Source organism: Camelus ferus, chromosome 25, assembly GCF_009834535.1.
Source record: "Camelus ferus isolate YT-003-E chromosome 25, BCGSAC_Cfer_1.0, whole genome shotgun sequence".
Classification (NCBI taxonomy): Eukaryota; Metazoa; Chordata; class Mammalia; order Artiodactyla; family Camelidae; genus Camelus; species Camelus ferus.
The window spans coordinates 2904645-2925791 of record NC_045720.1 but is presented as its reverse complement, the minus strand read 5'-3'; the positions used below and the strand labels follow the sequence as shown (position 1 = coordinate 2925791).

The 21147-nt window shown below is 50.0% G+C and overlaps 1 protein-coding gene and 1 long non-coding RNA gene across 2 annotated transcripts in view; one reads left to right on the top strand and one right to left on the bottom strand.

The window, feature by feature from the left end:
* Positions 1 to 282: 282 nt before the first annotated feature.
* The window catches only part of AGO2 (argonaute RISC catalytic component 2), a 93156-nt gene continuing 72291 nt past the window's right edge, over positions 283 to 21147 (bottom strand). Inside the window, 5 exon segments of the mRNA XM_032467879.1 lie at positions 283 to 11895; positions 12151 to 12350; positions 14282 to 14383; positions 18076 to 18210; positions 20235 to 20429. Of these exon segments, the coding sequence (XP_032323770.1) occupies positions 11787 to 11895; positions 12151 to 12350; positions 14282 to 14383; positions 18076 to 18210; positions 20235 to 20429 (741 nt within the window). The 3' untranslated portion in view covers positions 283 to 11786.
* On the top strand, positions 12346 to 20636 carry LOC116659837. Its single transcript, XR_004315198.1, has 4 exons — positions 12346 to 14874; positions 16254 to 16706; positions 17566 to 18309; positions 18960 to 20636. It is a non-coding gene; the product is annotated as an uncharacterized LOC116659837 (long non-coding RNA).

The window sequence follows — 21147 nt, the reverse complement described above, 5'->3', positions numbered from 1 at the left end:
TTGTGCTTCATCCTTTTTCATGGCTGCTAGAGCGAGAACACCCTACTCACACTAAACACCACATTTGTTTTTCAATCCAGTTCACCCCTGAAGTTTTCACCCCCAAGCCCCCAGTTCTCAGGGCTAATGCCTAGCTGTGTTGAGGACACTGTTCACAGAAGAGGCCCAATGTGTAGCGTGAGACTCTAGACTCCTGACTGAAGGCAGACTTCCACCTTGGAAGCCTGGCACCTTAACCTGTGCAGAAGGAAATGCCCAAATAAACGTGAGTAACTGAAGATCTTTGGGAGAGGCAGCTGTAAATACGAGGAATTTTATTTAATTTTTTGCTGACATACTATGAGGCAAAACAAAATTGACACCATACAAAATAACTTTATAAAATATCATTCACATCATAGTTTATCAGATTTACAGCATTCTGTGCATGTTAAGGGTTATGTAAGGAGGTGAAAAAACACTATGCCAAACTTTTAGTATTAGTTTACATACCCACAATAAGAAAACAAGTAACTGTTAGGTTTTCCATGAATTTATTGCAAAAATAGTGCAAACTACTTAACCTAGTAAGCTGTAAAACAAACTCAAAAGGACCCAGCTAAGTTTAAACATGACAATAGATGCTCAGTGTCTCAGCCTTTAGCTTTCTTCACCAGTTTATCTTTGTCAGTCAAGCCCACTCCCCGCCTGTTCAGTTCAGGGCGAGCGCTGGGGAAGAGAGGTGCGGAGACTGGCTCGTCTGAGAGGCCAGGTCAAGCCGGCTGCCTAGCGCCAGCAATGCCTTTAGGATCATGCTACTTACTCAAGGGCGATTTTGTGAGGTCTGTGTTGAAAACGTTTGGATGCTGTGATGTTTCAGTCTGACCTTAGAAATAAGTTATCCAACCTCTTGATGATATGGAGAAAAGAATTAAGAAAGCAGCATGAACAGAAAGGACTGGGAACATTATTGTCTGCTTACCAACATGGTATCCTTTTTCATGGATGTATTTGGGTAAAGCATTAATCTACTGGTGGGCAACCTTTGAACCAGGTATTGCAGAAAGTTTAAAAAAAAAAAGGATACTGTATCCCTACAAGAGTAACTTTTAAGATTTCTTTCAACAGTTTATTGGGGTCCAAACAGCATGTATCTAAACAAAATGCTAAGAGCAGAACAAAATGATACCTATAAAAGCTAAAGAAACAAAATGCAGCATATTCAGGTTCTTTTTCTTGAGGTACCTATATAAATTTAATCACCTGCCCCAAAGCACTCTTGATAGGTAAAAAACAAAACGCTTCCTGGTGAGCCAATCGTAGGGCATTTATTATTATTAGAGAAAGTGCAACAAGGCTGATCTTCATATGCAGCATACGAAAGGATGATTTACTCTTTACAGAATATAGCTTAAGAATCGACCTGATGGAAGTTTAAAAATTAAAAACACTTAACTAGAATCATCCCCCCTTTTTTTTTTTTTTTTTTTTTTTTTTAGATCCTGCAGCAAAAAGCCTCCCAAATCAACTTTCAAAGTTTTGCCACTAAGGAATGTTGGTTCTCTTGTAAAATCCAGAGATCTCTTTAAAATAGTAAAACTATACACTACAGGAAAGATCCCTAATTCTTATTTCTTATTGGTATAAAATCAAATTCTTAAGACTCCAAAATATTGTGTTACCTCCAAAGAATTAAGTTAAAAAAGATCGCCATAGTAGGAAAAGTCTAGAATTGTAAACTGCCAAATATAAAAGCATGGAAAGTCATCCATCTCCTACCTTATTTTCTCACCTGCCAGAAAGCTTTCCTAACTTCCAGAACCACCAGGGCTGCTGCTGAATGCAGGCCCCCCCCCAGCCCCCGCAGGCTCCCCCTTCCTCTGTCGATGGTCCTCAACACCCCACCAGGAGGCAGGGGAGACAAAATCCACAAGTCCTCTCGCTGCTTATGAAACAAACATCAAACGCGCCAGAGGAAGGGGTGGGGCACTCATGGTGAAAACACCAACGACAAGTGTGTTTGTGAGTTTGTTTTAGCCGCCCCTTCACTGGCACAAAAAATGAAGTGATAGCTACAAACATATGCATAGAAGAGTTTGGAATCTGTGAAATGTTGAATTTGCTCTTGGACGTTTTTTCCTTTCCCGAGAGGGCAGCTGGGACTCCGATATGCGTTAGTAGCTGGCGGGGTGATTTCTCAAGTTCCAGGGCCAACTGGGCTCTTTCTCCCCGTCTGCAACATGAAATACTTAATTTCATAGGGACTTTTCTCAATGCATTAGGATTCAACACAAAAGGCACAAAATAAATACATTATTATTAAATAAACAGAAATTATGATTTCAAGCTTCATGTGGAGTTACATCTCGCTGTTTCATTACTTTTTCCAATTTAATTTGACAGATTTAGTAAATAGCACCCAACTGTTTAACTGAGGTAGATCCACATTGTAAAGAAAGCTGGGTCCCCTCCATTTTATGTCTAAATTTAAGATGCTTTTACAAAAACAAAAGTCCATGTAATCATCTGCAGAAGCAATGGCAGGTGGCAGGTGGCACTACCTGAAGGAAGCTTAGAACATGAGCAGGCTTGCAAAGATTTACGCCCAAATCATACTCTCCATCAGCCATAAAGAAATCTCAGACTGGAGGGGGAAAATCAAACATTTAAAAATAACCCTGAAAAAGTCTCAAGATTTTTAGAACAGGTCTTTCTGGCTGACTGCCACAGAAATGTACAATGGTCCATTTTCATCAGGCAATGGTAACAGCCAGCCAGACCTGAGAGAGAGAGAGAGACAGAGAGAGAGAGAGAGAAAGGTGTCTGTGTCACTGAAAGAGAGAGAGAGAGAGGTGTCTGTGTCACTGAAAGTTTCCCTTTGTAACTCCGGAGGAAAGACTTACTGAATTATGATATAGCATCTTGATCTGAACAGTTTTAACTCATTCTGCCTAGTATTTTTGCATACTCTGAAACTTACAAATTTAACATCTGATTAAGGCTTAATTTAAAGTGGCATTACCACCTAGCATCATGCAAGCACTGGACATCCTCAAAACACACAGAATGGTATTAAACTAAAGACAAGGACAGGAAGCCTCAGAATCATATTTAGCAGGTACTAGAATTTTATAATTAATTTTACAATTCATGTAGCAAACGAAAAGTCATACAGAGAGGCCAATGTCTATAAATACTAGTTTATACAGGAACTGCCAGTTTACACAACAGCACCGCACGGTTTCCATATTGCAAGCACAAGACATTGTCACAAGACCCACCGCACAGGTGAAGGAGTCTGCAGACGGCACGCAGAGTACCACCTGAAATGAGGCCCTTGGAGCTGCTCAGCTTCTTAGAAAATAGTAAACTTTAAATGGTCAGAATACATTTTGATTCAAAATGTCTTCTAAAATTTTGTGTGGGGGGGAATTAAGAAGGGGCAAGATCTACCTATGGAACATTTGAATTCATTTTTGGTTTTTTTCAATTATTTTATAAAAATAAAATAAAACTAGAAAAGTTGATAAAACTCAGGGTTGAAACCCCTCAATACATATTAGGTAAGCAATCTGAAGTGTACCAGAGGTAAGAAAAATCTGGATTTAGACACTACATTCTTTTCTTGTATTTAATGAGTAATTAGCCACTTTGCTGCACAGAAACTTACAATTATTCCCTTAAAACTTTTTAGAAAGTAAAAACTCACTTGCCTCTACAGTTACAAAACATGAATTTATACCTTCAACAACTACATTTAAAATCCACTATCAAACTCAGGAGTCAGATTTCAGTTTAGTGCTAAACTACAGACATCCAGGATCTCAGTCCTGTGTACATTTGGCTTTGAAGGAAGGACCAAAATCGTTACTCTCCAGCCTGCCTGTGGCCAGTGTCTCTGTGCAGGGAGGGCCCCCCTCATCGGAATGAAGGGCTGGGGAGAGGGCGGTGCCTGGAGCAGCCACCAACAAGGCTTTTCTATACACTTTAAAATGTTGGGTTATTTTCCCCACTTAAAACCAATAAGATCATCCACTGAGAGGGAAGGAGGGTTTAATTAGGCCATCAGCCAAGAAAACGGCTTGGTTCCTGTTTTGAAAAAGTCAGAGCTAAAAGCTGCGCTTTAGGCACCTCGGAACTGGCTCTAGGTGACACCATGCCCAAGGGAGCAGTTTCCCCGCACATCACAAAACAGCCACAGTGAGGAGAAGCACTCCGCCACGGCAGACGGAGGGCTGAAATAGCACCTTCATCTAGGACTTCACATGCATTCTACAAAGACATGATTCCAATTCCAATTCATCTCTTAAAAAAATCTAGTGCCACTAAATACTCACGCCAGGTGATCATGAGCACAAGGTTCGTGGTCTGACCGAGAGGTGGGCCCTGCCCCACCTTCCTGAAGCCCCAGCAGCTCCGGGCCAGGGGAATCAGGCAGCTGAGACCCAGAGCCTTCCAGCCAGAGATAACGTGCTGGCCTCACAGTTTACAACGCTGGGAGCCAAGGAGCAGAAGCAGCTTCAAAGGCGGGGGGGTCAGGGACTGACTGTGGAACAGGACAGGCTTCCTTCCCAGTAAAAACGCAGCCCCGACGTGATGCTGGAGGACCCCCAGGACCCAACTGGAAGGCACAGAGGCTGAGCTCGGGTCTCTGGGCACACTCAGTCCGGCACCGACGGGGACCGGAGGAGGCCTGGGCGCCAACTGTTTCTTAGGTCAGAGGGCCAGCAGTCCCACCCTGGGGATTGTCCCTACCATAGCCAGAGGTCAAAGGAGCCTCGGGCCCCTCACTAGCACTGAGTTCTGCCAGGCGGTGCCATGCAGCCCGGACTCGTGGTGTGGGGCGCACCTGCGATCAACTCAGGTTGCAGGTGCCGACAGTACTGATGGGACTGGCCTCCACATGGAGCTCCTGGAGACACGTCAGGGAGGGGAGGGGAGAAAAGCCAGTATTTGGTGTGCCAGCTTTAACTCTGAACTACTGAAATCCAAGGAGTTTGTAAGTAGGAGAAAATTCAGCCTCTTCTAACTGCCTGAAGAAGGCGTCAGGGCCCTTCAGCCCCCCTGCCGCCCCACCAAGGGCACTGAAAGACCAACCACACCTCAGTTTCTCACATCGACCAGTAAGACAGCAAAGTGTTCACAAAAGCACCAGTAACCTTCAGTCCCCTCACCTTTAATGATCTTGCAGGAACACAAAGACAGTGGCGGAGGCCCACCTCGTGCATACAACAGGCTGACGGGCAGACCTGAGCTCAGTGGTTCACATCGCTGGAGAGGAGGTGGCCACGTGCAGTGCCCCCCGGAAAACCCTGTATGGGATTCTGGCTGGAAACGAGCTGCTTCAGAGACCCCAGGAGCCCTGGGAGCAGTCAGCAGATGCTGGGGGCGCCTGCATCTGCAGAACAGCGTGACCGCAGAATGACACGTTCTTAGGAAAACCGCAAAGGACACTAAGCACTTTTGGGATTAAAGCACTCCACGCAGCATGAAAACAACAGCGTTAAAGGCAATGACTTCCACGTACGGTGCGACTGGAACCTCGCTGGGACAAAGTCAAGGTTGGCTGAGCATCTAGAGGGGAGCAAAACTGCCAGGGCACACCCAGGTGTCTGCAAGTGCAACGCTGCTCACCTGCCCCTCAAGAACTCAGAAGCAACTAGTGCAGGTGCTTTTGCAGCAGACACTCACCTTGTGACGACAAGAGAACACATGGAACCTAAGGAAAGACGTGGAGGAGGCAGAGGGTGAGCCTGACCGGCCCACAGCAGCGTGCGGGCAAAGGACATTCCTGACAGCAAAGTGGTTAATCACACGTGAGACAAACCCCCCCAGGACAGAAGCCCAGCACGCAGGCAGAGGGCACGCCTACTTCGAGACGCCGCCGTGGACCCTGTGCTCCTTTCAAACCAAGGGCCTTGGATTGGAACAGAACATTCTGCTTTCAAATCTTATCGTTTCAAAGTACGGAGTGACAGTAACTCAAAGTTCCCAAGTCAAAGGGCACTGACGTCTGCCCTGCATCTGAAACCACGCAGTACTGTAAGGGCACTGTCTGCATGGGAGTCGGCGTGCAAGCACCTTCGTGATTTTACAGAGCACACGAAAATGGAGGAGAGAGTGGAGGGAGCCACCTTCAACCCTTTCATAAGGAAAGCAGAAAAAAAATGCCTTCTTACGTCAAACAGGAAAGTAAGAAGCCAGGAGGACTGCGGGTCATTTCCAGGTTTCGCCGTACAAGGCCTCACACCTGAGGTTGGCGTGGAAATGGCCCCCGGCTCCAGTCCCGCTGGCACTGAGAGTCCTAGAATCTCGGAGCTGGGCAGCCCAGAGGAGTCCCTGGTCTGGTCCTGACACACGTTGGGGAGGGGACTGCCCGTGGGTCACAGTATGGCACACAAATTGTCAAGCCAGAACCGAACAGAGAGATGCTCACAATTCAGTTTATTCAGGCAACATTTTGGCTGTTTGCAGGGTGGACAGCTACGCTTAAAAGCACGAGTCTATTGAGAATTCAGAGGTAGCCTTTATCTGCATTTTTTTTTAAACTAAAAGGTATTTAATAACCACCTTCTGTAGTGATATGGCTAAGCCAATACATTCACTTTAGACAATAAAACGGCAAAACATCCAAAAAAGCATTAAGTGAGGGCACCGAGATGGCAGGGACGTGACATATAACACACACTCAGATGACTGGTTTGGGTTTAAGAGGTCCCAGCAGCCCGACCACAAACAGAATTACACGCTGTGGGCTGGAGCAACGATCTAGTCTGGCAAATCACAGGGCACAAAGGAACATCACTGGATTTCAGGCCCGCCCAGCACCTCTGGGTTAAGCCACAAACGACGGTTCTGACACAACAGTGACCTCATGGCTTTGAGATGACGGCGGAGCAAAGAGAAGGGAGGCCCTGACTCTTGGGAAATGTGGCTGTTCAGATGCTTCCCCTCTGAGCTGTCAAATGCTGGATGGAGCCAGAGGCAAACGCTTTAGGGAGTCACGGCAAGTAACAAGGAATTAAACAGAGCAAAAGGGTTTATAGTTAATCCTCTTAGAATTAAATCTTCAGACCGCAAGGAGAGGGCGTCCTCTCCTTCCAACAGACTGCAAACTCCCCTCCAGGACGAGAAGACAACGAGGCCAGCTTGTCCTTCATCAGCGGTCACAGGCACACGGCTGCGGGGGGGGGGGGGGGGAGAGAAGTCAGTCCACACAGCGCTAGCACATAATACTGAAAAATGGGGCAATACCACTAAAACAAAGCAATGGGGTGTATTCACATCATTTCTGCTATCCTAAGTCTATTTACAATCATTTCAAACAAGTACAGCAGATGCAAAGTCGGACATAATAAAAAGGAAGTTGTCAAAAAATCAGTGCAATTATTTTGAGTTGAAATTTTTCCTTACAAAAAGAGTCAGCATGTGTGTGTAACACGGACAGCCCCATGACGAAGTCACACGAGCGTTACGTCTACACTGAAAAACGTCACAGCAGCCCAAACTGCTGGCACGGCAGCTGGAGAGAACATTCTGGGTTACTTTGGGGAAGGGCTGAAAATACAAATAAAACAGTTGCATTCTGAAAGTGAGGCGCGTGGACGTTGAGGAAGTTTCTGTTTACTGTACATTCCTTTTCTCGGGAGCGTGAGAGGTGAGTTAGAGAGAGGTCACAGGGGAAAACTTCTATGGCTTGTCTGGGCCACTGGGATTGTCCACTGTCTGGATTGTGTCAACTTCTAAAGCTCCTCCCAATGGAGCTGCCTTAGGTGCAGGAAATGCCCAGGAAAAGTCCTTCAACTGTCCAGCAGGTCCAAGTCCCGCTGCAGGACGCATCCCGATGCCGACGGCTCCGGAAGCCGGCCAAGGGCTTCCGCGACGGGGCGTGGCCGAGAGCAGCCGGCCCGGCCTCCTCGAGACAGTCTGCGGCCCCAGCTGCTCAGTGCGTGGCTGGTCTGCCCTTAACGCGTTGTATCAAATATATAATCTGACTGGAAAACTGCCTTGTAAAAATAAAATTTAAATCACCCTGCAGCTCAGTGTGAAGTTACACTGCTGCACGTGTAAGAAAAACAACTCACCCCGAGAAACCGCATTTGCGGCTTTCAAAAATAAATCATCCAGCAAACCTGAAGGGAAACAAACATCAGGTAATTTATAAAAGTTGGGGAAAGTAATTTCTATCATCTCCATCAGGTACCACATGCACTGGACTATCCACACCAGCTAAATCAAACCAGAGCAGAAAGGGAAAAATAAATAGCGACATCTCCATTTACAACAATAAAAACACACAACACACCAGCGACACCCACCCCCCCAAAAACCCTGCTGTAGGAACTGAACTTCAACTGTCTCTTCTAGTGAGCACTCGCGGCACGATCTTCAGGGACAGCGCCGGGCATGGCCGCCCGCGAAAGGTGCAGGGATCACTCCGTCACCGACAGCCCCTCCGGGTGGGCCGGGCCGTGGTTCACAGGCATTCACTCGCGGGAGAGTGAGACCACGACCAGAAGCCAAGTGTATACGTGAAGACATCTCAAAACAGAAAACCAAAACCAAAATAAAGCCACCCCTTTCTGCAAGTACAGGGATGCCCAGCTTTACACGATCTACATGAACGAGGAAGTCTGAGCTTGTGATCAGAACACAAGCAGCAGGGCGACCCCCCACCCAGGGCGTCTCATCACCGAGCTACTTGGCCGAGAGCTTGGCCAATGGAACAGACAGTGCGGAAGGGACCGGAAGACGTTAACTTTTCTTACAGTGAATGTTTTAAAATACACCAGGGAGAGTCCCGGGATAAGAACTGAATTGGGAGGCCTCTTTCAAAGAGATGAGATAAATCCCAGTTTTTCTTTTAAATGAATCCAGCTTTTCTACATCATAATCTTCACATTCAGTTTGCTTAATTAAAGCAAGGCACACCTTACTTAACAGTGGGGTGGGGCAAAGCCAGCAAGCGGAGGCCCCTGAAATCGGCGAGGCCCCACACGGGCCTCAGGAAACCTGCCAAACACAGGCAGAGGCCGAGGTCCCTGGGCCCCTCTCAGGCCGGCCACGTGGTCACCAGGCCGCCCTGGGCACAACACAATCAGAATGGGCAGAGTCCCCTTTGGCTTCCAGATGGACAGGGCTTGGCACTACTCTGCTGCACTCTGAGGTTTAATGCTGTCTCAAAATTTATCCTAATAATGGGGGGATTGGTAGAAATCTAGGAAAACAATTATTTACCTGAGAAATGTAATAACAGCCATTTGAATTCTGACCATCAGACACGTATGAGGGTGTGCAGCCAACCCTGCTGGAGACGTTTGGTTTATTAACGTTTTTAAGTAGGAAAAGCTTTACAAACAAGCAGAGGGCTGTAAGATGTACCTTTCTCAAAGTACTTCGGCCCACTAGAAAGAAAACTTTCCTTCAAAATGATTTTTAAAAAATTTTTGGTCTGATTTCTGGCCAGCCTAAGATCCATCCCAGGGTGTGAGGTTAGAAAACCTCTCCCTGCACTGCCGGGGAGCAGGGCTGGCGGGAACACGCCTCCAGAAGCCACCAGGTCGGAGCTGCTCAGCCCCGGAGCTCCCACTGACAGGCAGCCCCAGGCCTGGAGCGTCTGCGCAGGGAGGGCCGCAGGGGCGCTGCCTTTTCACCACCACTGTGCCGACCACCAAGATCCTCCCTGCAAGTGGCAGAAACACCCCTCTGACACACACAGTTCTAGACGGTCCTAAATGGCTGAAAATTAACCTAATTTCAGATTTTAAAAGTTTATTAGTGAAAAGAGTCCCCCCTTAGTTTGAATGTTCCTGGTAATTTACGTCAAGAGTGCACTGGGATCCTTCTGAACGGGAGAAAGTGCCACTTGCTAATAAAACAACAGGGAATTGCAACATTTTTTAGAGCAGAGGCTTCTGTCATTTAAAAAGACAAAAAAAAAAAAAAGATACAGCAAGAAGAGACTAATGCCATTAATGTGACACCCACGTGTGCACACACACACACACACACACACACACACACGCACACACCACTCTGAGTATATATCTTCACAAGTCATAGTCATCCCTTTGTCGCTGCCACCAAAGTCCAGGCTGAGCACCCACTACAGCTCTACCCGCGCCCCTCGGAGCCTCACACACAGCACTGGGCACCAGAGGTCAACGGCGGGCCAAAAAGGGGGGCCGTCAGCAGGGCCCAAGGCGGCCTGCAGAGCACAAAGCAGCACTAGGGAAAGTCTCGTCTCCTTGCTCGAATCTCTGTATTGAATGCGGATTTGATTCTTAATAAAATTGCCTACGAGGACGAGAAACCCACCGAGCACCAATGGCGCTCCGCTGCTCCCCCGGCGAGCTGTCCACGGTGTCACTCTTAGTGCAATGGTTTCTAGATTGGCAAACCCACGTCCAGGGCCCAGGACGCAAATCCTAGCAGAAGGGTCTGCCTCTCCTGCTGGCTTCGCCCTCAGCCGTCCTCCCGGGGGCAGGGCTCCGTCGCTGATCGCCAGCCTCGCATCCAGCAGAGCGCCAGCACCGCCAGCCACCTACGTGCCTCAGTGCACAGATCCTATGACGCTTGTCTAACAGACCACACGCAGAGAAGCGCACTGGGACACACCGACCCGTTCCCAGGAATGGAAGAATAAACGCATTCCACTTGTGCTTAATCGGCTGAGCGACACACGGGATGAGGAGGCGGGAAGGGGAGTGACTGCTGGGTGCACACCCGGCCCTCCCGAGGGTCCAGTCTACACTGAGGGGGGCAGGCCGCGGTCACATTCAGTCAATTGCATACTCCTGTACTTAAGCACTGAGAGCCACAAGAGGTGGGCCAGTCTCCAGGCTCCGAAACACTCTTGATATGCTGAACAGGTCACAAGCACCCCGTAGTCAATAAAAGGAAAACAGCTTCTATCACATTAATACTGCAAACCAGATACGTGTATTTTCCTCTTACATTAAAGACTTATATAACAGTGAAAAAGGATTGTACTCTATTTATCACCACAGACCCGTATTCTTTAGAAACTTTGGAAAATAAATGTCACAGTCCTATAGGACAAATCTTATGATTAGACTGTCGGCATATTGTCTTTTTTTTTCTTTTTTTAAATAAACTGTTATTAAAACGGCACTTGTCTGCCAATCCCTCTGGACCTATAACTGTTGTGAACACACGCGGCCCATCCCCTGCCACAGCGCCTTCCTGGGAGCTGAGGGAAAAGCAGGCAATGGCAGAACGAGAGACTGCGGGCGCCTCAGCCCGGCCCCGCCTAGGGTCCTGCAGGGCTGGCACCAGCCACGTCAGGAGCGCACTGGCGTCACTCTGAAATAAGCCCTAGTGACGACATCAGAATGGTCAAGGCTTTAAAACCACGTTGTGTGCTGTGTTGCTTCCACTCTCAGAACGTTCACAGCTAGTTTGAGTCCAACAATTTCATACAGGATCATGTGTTAAAAAACAAGCAAGTTGAATGACCAAATAAATTAAAAATGTTTTAAAGCCCTGAGTTCATAGACTGGTTTTAGGAGATTTTTAGGAAACACGGGACTCTATTTTAATAAGCAGCTCATAGATTTTGGCAAACCACATTTCCTGCGACAGTGGGGTCTCATACAGGTCTGCAGCTCAAAACCCAAGTCTGAGATCTGGGACGGAAGGCAATCTGGAAAACGGAGAATCTGCTAAATCACTGACGTCTCGTGTTCAGTGCTGGCTGTCACGCTAGGGCTGGGCGTTTGTTGGTCTGAGTGTAGCTGGTCTCGTGTGAATCCACCTCGGTACACAATCGTAAACACTAAAACATGTCAAGCAAAGTACATGGTGCGCAGTGTGTCCTGATGAACCTGGACAGCCTTTGCCAAGGCCTGATGGTCTCGTCCGTTACTCTGCCCGGAGGTATGGCTTCCTTCAGCACTGCGGGGATGAGGGACAGAGAGAGAGAGTGCAGCCTTTAAAGCACCATGAGACAGGGCGCTGACAGCTAAGTTAGGGCCAGGCCCCAACATCTGGGGAGGCAGCCACACAGCTAGCAAGTGATGGCGAAGATGCTGACATTTGGGTGTCTGGGTCACAGCCAGCTCCAGCTACTGGGACCCTGCTGCTTCCCGTTCTGGAAAAGCAGAAATGACCCTTGCCATGACCACCAGCCAGGAAAGGCAGGCCACTCACCTATCATGTTCTTTATCCACCAGGTGGTACCTGGCCCGGAAGGCCACCAGGTGAGCGTAGTAGGCTGGCGCCGGGATGGACACGGAGCGCGTGCAGCGCACGTAGGTGTGACACAGCTGGTAGGTGAGGATCTGCAGCTCATCGGAAGAGAAACGATTGTCATCCCAAAGCACGTGATAGTGGGAAGGCCTGCTTGTTCCCTAAAAGCAGATCAGAGTCAGAGGTGAGTATGAAGGAGAGAAGTCCAGGATGTGCCCGCCAAAGGGCGCTGCTGAGACGGGCTGCGCTATAGCCGCACAGCAGAGCCCGCGGATGCGTTGCAGAGGACACGGCGGGAGGGTGTTCAACGATGGAAAGATGCGTGTGTTACCTTGTTACGCGTTATAAAAAGGCATCAGACTTTTATACTTGGACCCCCATTTGTAAAATACAGGCCACACACACATACTTATGTATAGAGAAATCACAGGAAAGATGTGCAACATAGAAACGGCTGTTTTGAGGACAGTATCTGTGTATACCAAGCCTTCTACACTGTTTTATTTATAAAGGCAAGAGAGCAGTCTCTGGCAAGGTACAAAAAGTAACAATGATGCTTTTTAGATGAGAGTTTGAGTGTTATTATTTTATGCATTTGGAACCTTTTGAAACTGAAGGAAGTGGGAAGTGATCACCTGGTCCACCCGCTAGGCCGAGTGTGGCCCTGGTGCTGTCCTGGTCCCTGCACCTGGGGGCCGAGGTCCCCAGAGTGCTGGTTCTTGCAGGAGCTGCTCTGGTCGTAGTAGTGTGGCGGGGGTCCTTTTCCTGGCTTTGACCCACTGCCTCCCCTGCCACTCAACCCCAGCCAGGGGCCTCCCTGACTCCTGCCGCCGTGGTCACCGCTGCACGGCAGACGCCCTTGTCCCTCTGACTGACCACCACACACATCCCAGTACCACTTCTCGCACTTAACTGACAGCTGTCACAGGGCCTGGGGCAACAGGTGTTCTGTATAAGAGGGTCTGCACAGGCCCCTCTGAGTCCACTTTGTCACAGCACTTAAATATCTCCACAGTGGGGCTCTCCCCCTTTAGAAGGGGCCTGGACAGAAAACGTAGGGAGAAAGGTTTGTCCCGTAAACAAACCAGAGGCTCCTGAGGGCAAGGGCGCCACCCACCAGGAGGGAAGCCAGGAAGAAGACTGACGGAAGCGCGCGTGGCCCGGACGCAGAAGCCGTCGCCCAGGAGACGCGCCAGGACACACGGTGAGCGCTGTGCTCTCTAAGCCACGTCCTTTTCTTTTCAAGGATGCTTTAAAAAGGTAAGAGCCATTTTCAGCCCTCGGCTCCACCCCAGCAGTCTGCAGGCTGGATGTGGCCCACAGGCCAGTTTGCTAAGCCCTGTTCCAGCTCCACGGTGATGTGAACCGTGTGGACGTTTGAGCACTTCCCATAGGACATTAAAGGACACAGTTCAAAGTGAATTCTCAGACTTTAGGTTCAGATCCTTTGGGGAGAGATATTTACATCCTTACTTCAAAAAATACGAAAGCCCCTCTGCAACGAAGCAGGATGGGTGCCCAGAACTAAGCTCCTCCTTCACAGACGCTGGTGTCCCCGCTCTGACAGCAGACCTGGCTGCACAGGGCACTTCCGAGGGGGCCACTCTCCCCTAAAATCGCTCTTGGCAAGCTGTGGGTCTCTTCACCAAGACGAACAAGGAGAGCCTTGAGGTGACAACAAGTCACCTGGCGACCTCCCCCAGATTCCACCAAGCCCGCCCTGTCGCCCCTCAGACCTCACCAGGCTCCAGGCACCCGGAGACGCCCCTTGTCCCCACTAGTGTGCTGGCTTTCCACCCACTGCTCCTTCCACCCAGACCTCATCTCAGCTAAAGGGGGACCCCCCCACCATAGCACCCCAGTGGGTGCTTTGTCCCTAACACCTGACGGTCCTAAGCCCCATCTGCTCCCCAGTTAACTGCCGGCTCTCCCTTGGGACGGGCGGGAGCCCCACCCGTGCTGCCCACCACCACATCCCCAGTGTCTGCCAGAGCCCAGGCACGAGGTTTGTGCTCTGCACGTGTTTGCTCAATGTGTTGATGACAGCACAGAGACACAAAGACGCTGCCCAAAGGGGACGCTCTGTCCTTACCTGGATGCCGGCATGACTACACAGGTAGAAGTCAAACTCGGTCGGGTGGGTGATTTTGGTGTCCACGGTGGTGCCTGCTGGAATGTTTCCGCTTTTCCCAACCTTTAGCAACACAGGAACCCATTAGTCATGCCCAGGGGACAACGAACGTAAGCTAGCAAGCAAACAAGACTCGGCCACGCTGCCTCAGGCCGGGCCTTCCTGGCCAGAGCCGCCCTACTTTGAAGTCTTTAAATTGGCCAATACATTTGCTCAGTGTTATAGAATTAAAATAAAATTTAACATAGTAACAACTGCAATTAAATGAATTCCTGTTATATCTGGGCTGGGGTTATTTTTTGCTACGTCTCATAAAGACCCATGAGGAAACGCACTGTCTTCACTAAAGAATCTGTGTGGGACACCTAAAGGGTTTTTGTTCTTGCCAAGGCCAAGATGCAAACTGTCACCAACATCAAATCTAAGACCAGACGATGGACATGTGACAAGCCGTCACCCAGGTGCACACACGAGACTCAAGGCACAAGAGCTAGAACACCCTGACAGCGCTGGGGAGGGCAGGCTGCTCCCAGGAGACCATCCACACGCCTCCAGTAAGGAGCCAGGGTGTGGGAGGGGACTGCAAATCCTACCAGACTACTTAACTCCCAGTTTACATGCTGGCATTGAAAAACCACCAAACGGAGGGAGGGTGCAGCTCAGCGCAGAGCACGCGCTCAGCATGCACGGGGTCCTGGGTGCAACCCCCAGTCCCTCCATTAAAAAAAAAATTACAAAAAGAGGAAAGAAAGAAAGAAAAACCACTGAATATCCAGCTATTGCTCCTGAACAGCAAAACCCCAATCGGTCACTAAGTTGCTGACGGGTTTTTCAGCTGTGCAACACTGCAAATGTACATACAAAAAAGAATCCCCAGTGTAACCTCCTTGCACCTTCACCTGGGTTCTGATTTTTCCTTCTTGCCAACCGTTTTTTACACCCTCAGATTTCTAAAAGAAGTGAAATATTTGAAAAGAGTGCCCACCTTCGTATCCTCCCTATCCCGGTCTCCAGTGTGGACCCTGCTATTCCCACACACACCTCCAGTTCTCACTACGTATTTAAGTCTCCAGCGGCGTTACACTGTTACGCTGAGATTTTTAAACTGTATACGTGTAGCATGTATATTTTGCTACTTGCGGTTTTGTTCCATATTATAATTTTGAGATGTGTTCATTTGGTAGACATAGTTTATTACTTTTCATTGCTGTATAAATGCCAATTCATAAAAACATCACAACCTTTCCTCCTGTTAGCAAACAGATTTTCTGCTATTAGAAACAACGTGCCATAGTATCATATATGTCTCCTTGTTTACAGTGTGTGGGCTTCTCCAGGGTAGATCTATAGAACTGCCAAAGTGTGTTCTAAGTTGGTCATGCGCTTGCACTCCCTTCAGAAGGGCATGAGAATCCTCGCTCTGGGCTAAGTGCTCTGCGTGTTAGCCCAGCTAACTCTCCCGACACCCTTAGGAAGGCGGTAGAGAGCAGAGCAGCTGACGGCTTGAGGTCATGCAGCCCAGATGCCAAGGGTCTGGGCCACAGTCAGGGTTTCTAGCTCCAGACCCTGTGCCTGACCACAGCACCCACATCTTTGACAATGTTGGTATTATCAGGCTAACCACCATAATGTGAGTTCCCCGGACTTTTCTCATTCTCTGAAATACTCTGTACAATAGTATTCTTTGAAGGTTTGGTAACACTTGCCTATAAAAATCTCTAGACTAACTTCATAAAATAAGCTAATTAGTTTTGCCCTTTTTCCTACTCTCTGCCACACATTAAGATGATCTATTTTTGAAGATTTGGTAAAGCTTGCCTGTAAAACTCTCTGGGCCTGATGCCTTTTCGAACAATGACTAGATTATCCTCTTCAGCTGATTTTGGTAATTTATGCGATTCTACAAACAAGAGTTTGTCTCCATTTCTTCCAGGTTCTCCAGTGTGTTGTCATGAAGCTGTGCCGTTCCACATGATACAAACAACATGCACGCCCTCTGCAGCTTCAGTTCCCTGTTTGCTCCTAACATTATTAGAAGTGTCCTCTTTTTTTGCTCAGTCTTGCTAAGTTTATCTCTCTTCAAAGAAGTAGGTTTTGCTTGTGTTAATCTGCTCATTGCTTCTTCACTTTCTGCTTCACTGTTTTCTATTCTGGGAGGAAAGTGGGTGCAGGACTAAGCTGACTCTGAGCCCTCCTCACTCCTGGCAAGGGAGGTTTGCAGGCCGAGGAGGAAGGGAGCTGACATCCACCGGCTCCTCAGCTTCCCTTGCCCCCTGGAACTGACATCCTTCTTGTCTGATTTGACGGTTCTGTTTCTCCTTTCACAACAAATGCATCTATGTCTGAAATCTCATCTCTAAGTGCTGCTTTAGCTGCACTACACAAGGTTTGATATGAAATTCTAATTTTTGCTCAGTTCTGATCAAATTTCATAATTTTTATTCTTACATTTTAAATGCTTATGCTGCTTAGAATCAAATTAAAAATTTTAAGTTTTCCTATGCTTTTTTCTATTGTTGATTTAAAGTTGTATAGCAATCAAAAAATGTGGTTTGTATAATACTGCGGTTTGGAAATTTCCTAAAACCTCCTTTATGACCTGGGACAAGGTCAACTCACACAGCCTTCAGAGTGAGCTCCACTGTCACAGGCAGGGCTCTGTCTAACTGTGAGATCTGGCATATTCATTGCACTCTTCATTTCCAGTTTTTACTAATCTGTGCTTATTACAGTTTCTGATAGTGATGTGTTAAAACAGACCTCTTTTAGATGGTGAGTTTGTCGATTTCTCCTTGAAATTGTCCGTTTTTGCTCTACATTTTTTTCCCCTTTATATATTTGTAGGTCACGGTGTTAGGTACACCAAGCTCATAGTTGTATCTTCTTGGTGGATGTTTCTGTGATTGTGACGGAGTATCCCCTTTCCTCACTATCGACTCTCAATTGGCATTTTGTCCTCCACTTGGACAAAAAGCATCCTTGGTGCTGTGGTACCGCTGCGGCACCAGCGGGCTACACTGCTGGACTTTCCTTGGGCACCACCTGCACACTGAGCCCTGACCTCCAGCCCTGCTCTGCTGGCGGTCAGTCTGCCGTGATGGCTTTCCCTTCTGGGAAGCCCCTTTTCTTAAGCACCTACCTTGATGCTGAGCAGTTTAAGGACAATGTGTCTAGGTGTGAATTTTTATTTATCCTGTCGGGAACATGAAAAGGCTTTTAACCCGAGGACTCCTGTCTTTCTCCAGCTGTGGAGAAGTCTCCACATTCCGTCTGTTGGTCTTGTGTCTCCTGCGTGCTTGGGGTTCTTGTTCTGGACACCCAGGTGGTGGAGGAGGAGCTTGGACCCTGCCATCTTTCAACCCCAGACCAGACCCTGAAAGGAGCTCCCCAGGCCCCTTCTGGCATTGCCACCCCACTGCGGGCCCCCAGTCCACTCCATTCCACTGCATTCTTCACACTGCACTGTCTACCGCCACGGCTGCTAACTGGCTCTGAAGCCCCCTCTTAGGCCATTTCCTTATTGGATAAACGATGACTGCCTGGACCTACCCCAGACCTGCAGGTTGACAGGTTCAAACTCCTCACCAAACTCCAATGCCTCAGCTGGGTCCCCAAGAAGGGCTGGGTCTCCCAAGAGCCGGGGACAACAGTGTTGCCACAGGCCACAGGGCAGGCTGTGCAGAGACCTGTGCCCCCAGGACCCACAGCCCAGGGCCGGGTGCCACACGGCCACCCCCTCAGCCACAAACACTCACCCGCTCGTTCTTGTCGGTGCAGAAGAGCCGCGTGTGATGCCTCTTCTGGACCACGATGAACGTGATCCCCGGCTGGTAGTCCTTCTCCAGCTTGATGCATGCCTCGCGGATGGCCAGTAGCTCGTGGTGAAGAACCTAAGGGAAGAAGGGAGAACACGCTTGAGGACCCTTATGTCTGGGGGCCTCTTGCTGCCTCAGAACCTCCCCTTAAGGATATGGACGTGTGATAAACACGTAAGTCAAGACTTGCAGGCCCGCCAGCGTGTTGTTAGCTCTGTGACTCTGCCTCTCAGAGCCGATTTCTTCACTCATGTGATGGAGCAGATGACACCCAGGCTTCACGGTTAAATGGTTTAAGTTAGATGATGCACAAACAGGCTTAGCATGGTCTCTGGAACATTCCAAGTGCTATCACACACAGTGGGTGCGAGGCACTGTGGGAAACACACGTGAGCAAATCAACCCAACTTACTCTCGGGATTGGAGAAGAGGGAGAATCCAGCAGAAAAAGCACTGAATTAGGAGCTGGGCCTGAGCCAAAATCCGGCTCTTCCACTGAGTAACTGTGGGGCTTTGGAAAAGCCGTGTACCCTCTCTGATCCCCAGTTTCATCAGTTTTAAATTGGGAACATCCCACCCTGAGAGTCCGCCGTGAAGACTAAGGCCACGTGCAGCGCAGGAGGCACGGTGGCACCAGGAGTCAGGGCACGGGACGGGGGAACCCCCTGGGCTCTCCCCGTCTGTCATCAGAGACGCAGGCCAACAGCCTGCTATGGGGTGAGAAAGGCTGTCCCGGGGCCACACGCTTAGGGTTTCAGCGACTGTCCTAATTAAAATTGTGTTCTAATGTCTCAAAAATATGTCTTTGGTTCTCGTCCTGAAAGCCCAGGGTGAAGGTTCTGTAAGACACGGAGCGTGTTCACAGAGCAGTAGCAACAGAGGAGGACACACTCGCCTCCCTTGTAAGAACGACCGCGACAGCAGGTCAAAGGGTGCTCGCACGGGGGAGAGCGCTCCCTGGCGGAAGGAACCCAGGCCTTGGACGAGAGGTGCCTCAAGGGAGGCTGGCACATGCTGGATCTGGACCCGTGGGCGGCCACCAGCCCAGGTTCCCACAGAAGCTGCACATCAGAGGCCCCGGCCAGGAGCTACCTGACGGTCAAGGCACGTTGGGGCCATTCTCGCCACCGTGGGCCTCAGGGGGATGAGCGGCTGCTTTCTCCAGGAAGGCACTGGTATCCCTGTCTTGTCACCTGCCATCCCCCATTTATCAAGGCAGCCTGGGCCTCTGGACACATGGGGGCCGCTCTCAGGACATCCTCCCCTGTGGGCGGACCTCCTGCAGCATCAGATGCGGGCCCCACACCTTACTTCTGCCTTCCCTGCTAGTATCTCCTGATGAAGCGTGTGCTGGGGACATGGGGACGGCATTAGCCCTGACCAACACGGACACGCTCAGGGCAGCAATCTCCTGAGGTCCGGGCTCGGATGGATTCACTGCTGCCTGTGGTCACCTTGACCCACAAGTGCTGCAGGTGCTTTCAACCAGAGCCCAGCAACAAGCCCCACCCCCGTCCTCGCCGGCCCCTCCTCCAGTGCCCCCGCGTCCCTGAGGCTCCCTGGCCTTCCAGACATCTGCCCAAGGGCACGCCCCACAGGTCACCCAACACTGCCACTGCCTCCACATCCAGGGGCTGGGTCCTGTTGACTCTACTTCTAAAAGGGCTCCCAGCAACCCTCCTCCTGGGCCAGGCCACAGTTCCACTTCCCACACTCCCCGGCTCCAGCACCCCCCCCCCACCGCACACAGAGGTCACCTCCAGCCACAACAGTGGCCCTGCCCCGCAGAGATGCCCACGGCCTACGAGGTGATGCCCGGACCTGGAAGGGCCCTGGTTGGTATGCTGTGCCACGGAGTCAGCTTGGACAAGCCTCTCCCCGGACGGCAGTCAGATCCAAGCCCACCCACCCCCCGACCTTTTCCCCTGACCGGACCACCCTGTGCCCCCTATCCCTCTCGGCCTACCTTCCACACTGTGACCACATACAGGGGCAGAGTGTAAACCATACCACTGACATCGTCAGCGAACCCGAGATGCTGCTCTGTGGACAAAAGGGTGAATTTAGGACACAGAATGGGGAGAGAAGGGGTTGCTGACCTGCTGGAACTGCCCCTCTGAGACGCCATCGCGGTAGAAGATGATGCGGGTGGGCTTGAAGCGCGTGGACTTGTAGAACTGGATGAGCAGCTCGCGCACCATGGCAGCCAGGTCCTGGATGATCTCCTGCCGGTGCTGCTGGACCCGCACAGTGGCGCAGTAGCGATTGGGGTGCGCGTCCATGCTGCCCACGACCTGCGGGGCGGCACACACACATCAGGCCCCCCAGCCAGCCGCTGCGGTGCGTGCCGGAGAGGGGGTGGGCGGGTGGGCAGCCCACACGGTGTGACCCCACTACGTTTGCACTGCTTCTGAGCACACGGCAACGGTGTTTATAAATGTACTCTAAACAAGTCTGCCCAAGGCATCTAATAAAAAATCGGCAATTATTTTGAACCCTTATTCTGTTTATAATCAGATGTGGCTGAATTACATCTGCCAAGAGAAGGAACCTGGTGACAGTGACAGCGTTTCTGATTTTTTCAGTTCTACTGTTTTCCCAAAGTCACGTGCATACCAGCGCACAACACACCAAGACTCTGACCTCAGGAATGGTTAGTGTCCCAAAGGCACGCTGGCACAAAAGCAGTTGTTTGCAGGGGCCAAGCGGAGGGCAGCAGGAAGTGAGAGTGCCGGGGACGTGGCCACGCCACACTGCCCGGACGCACTGCTCTTCACTGATCAACAAGGAAAGGGCCAGGAGCTCGCAGGTGCTGTGTGTGCAGGGGGGACAGCTGCCCCCTGAACCACACAGGTCTGAGCTGCACCAGGCCTCTCCTAGGCACCTTCTCTCAGCTTCCCCGACCTGCAGGTGCTCGAATCTGCAGATGGGGGGTCTTAGACACGGAAGGCTGACTAAGTTATACGCAGATTTTCTACTGCGCAGGGGTCAGTGCCCCAAACCCAGTGTTGT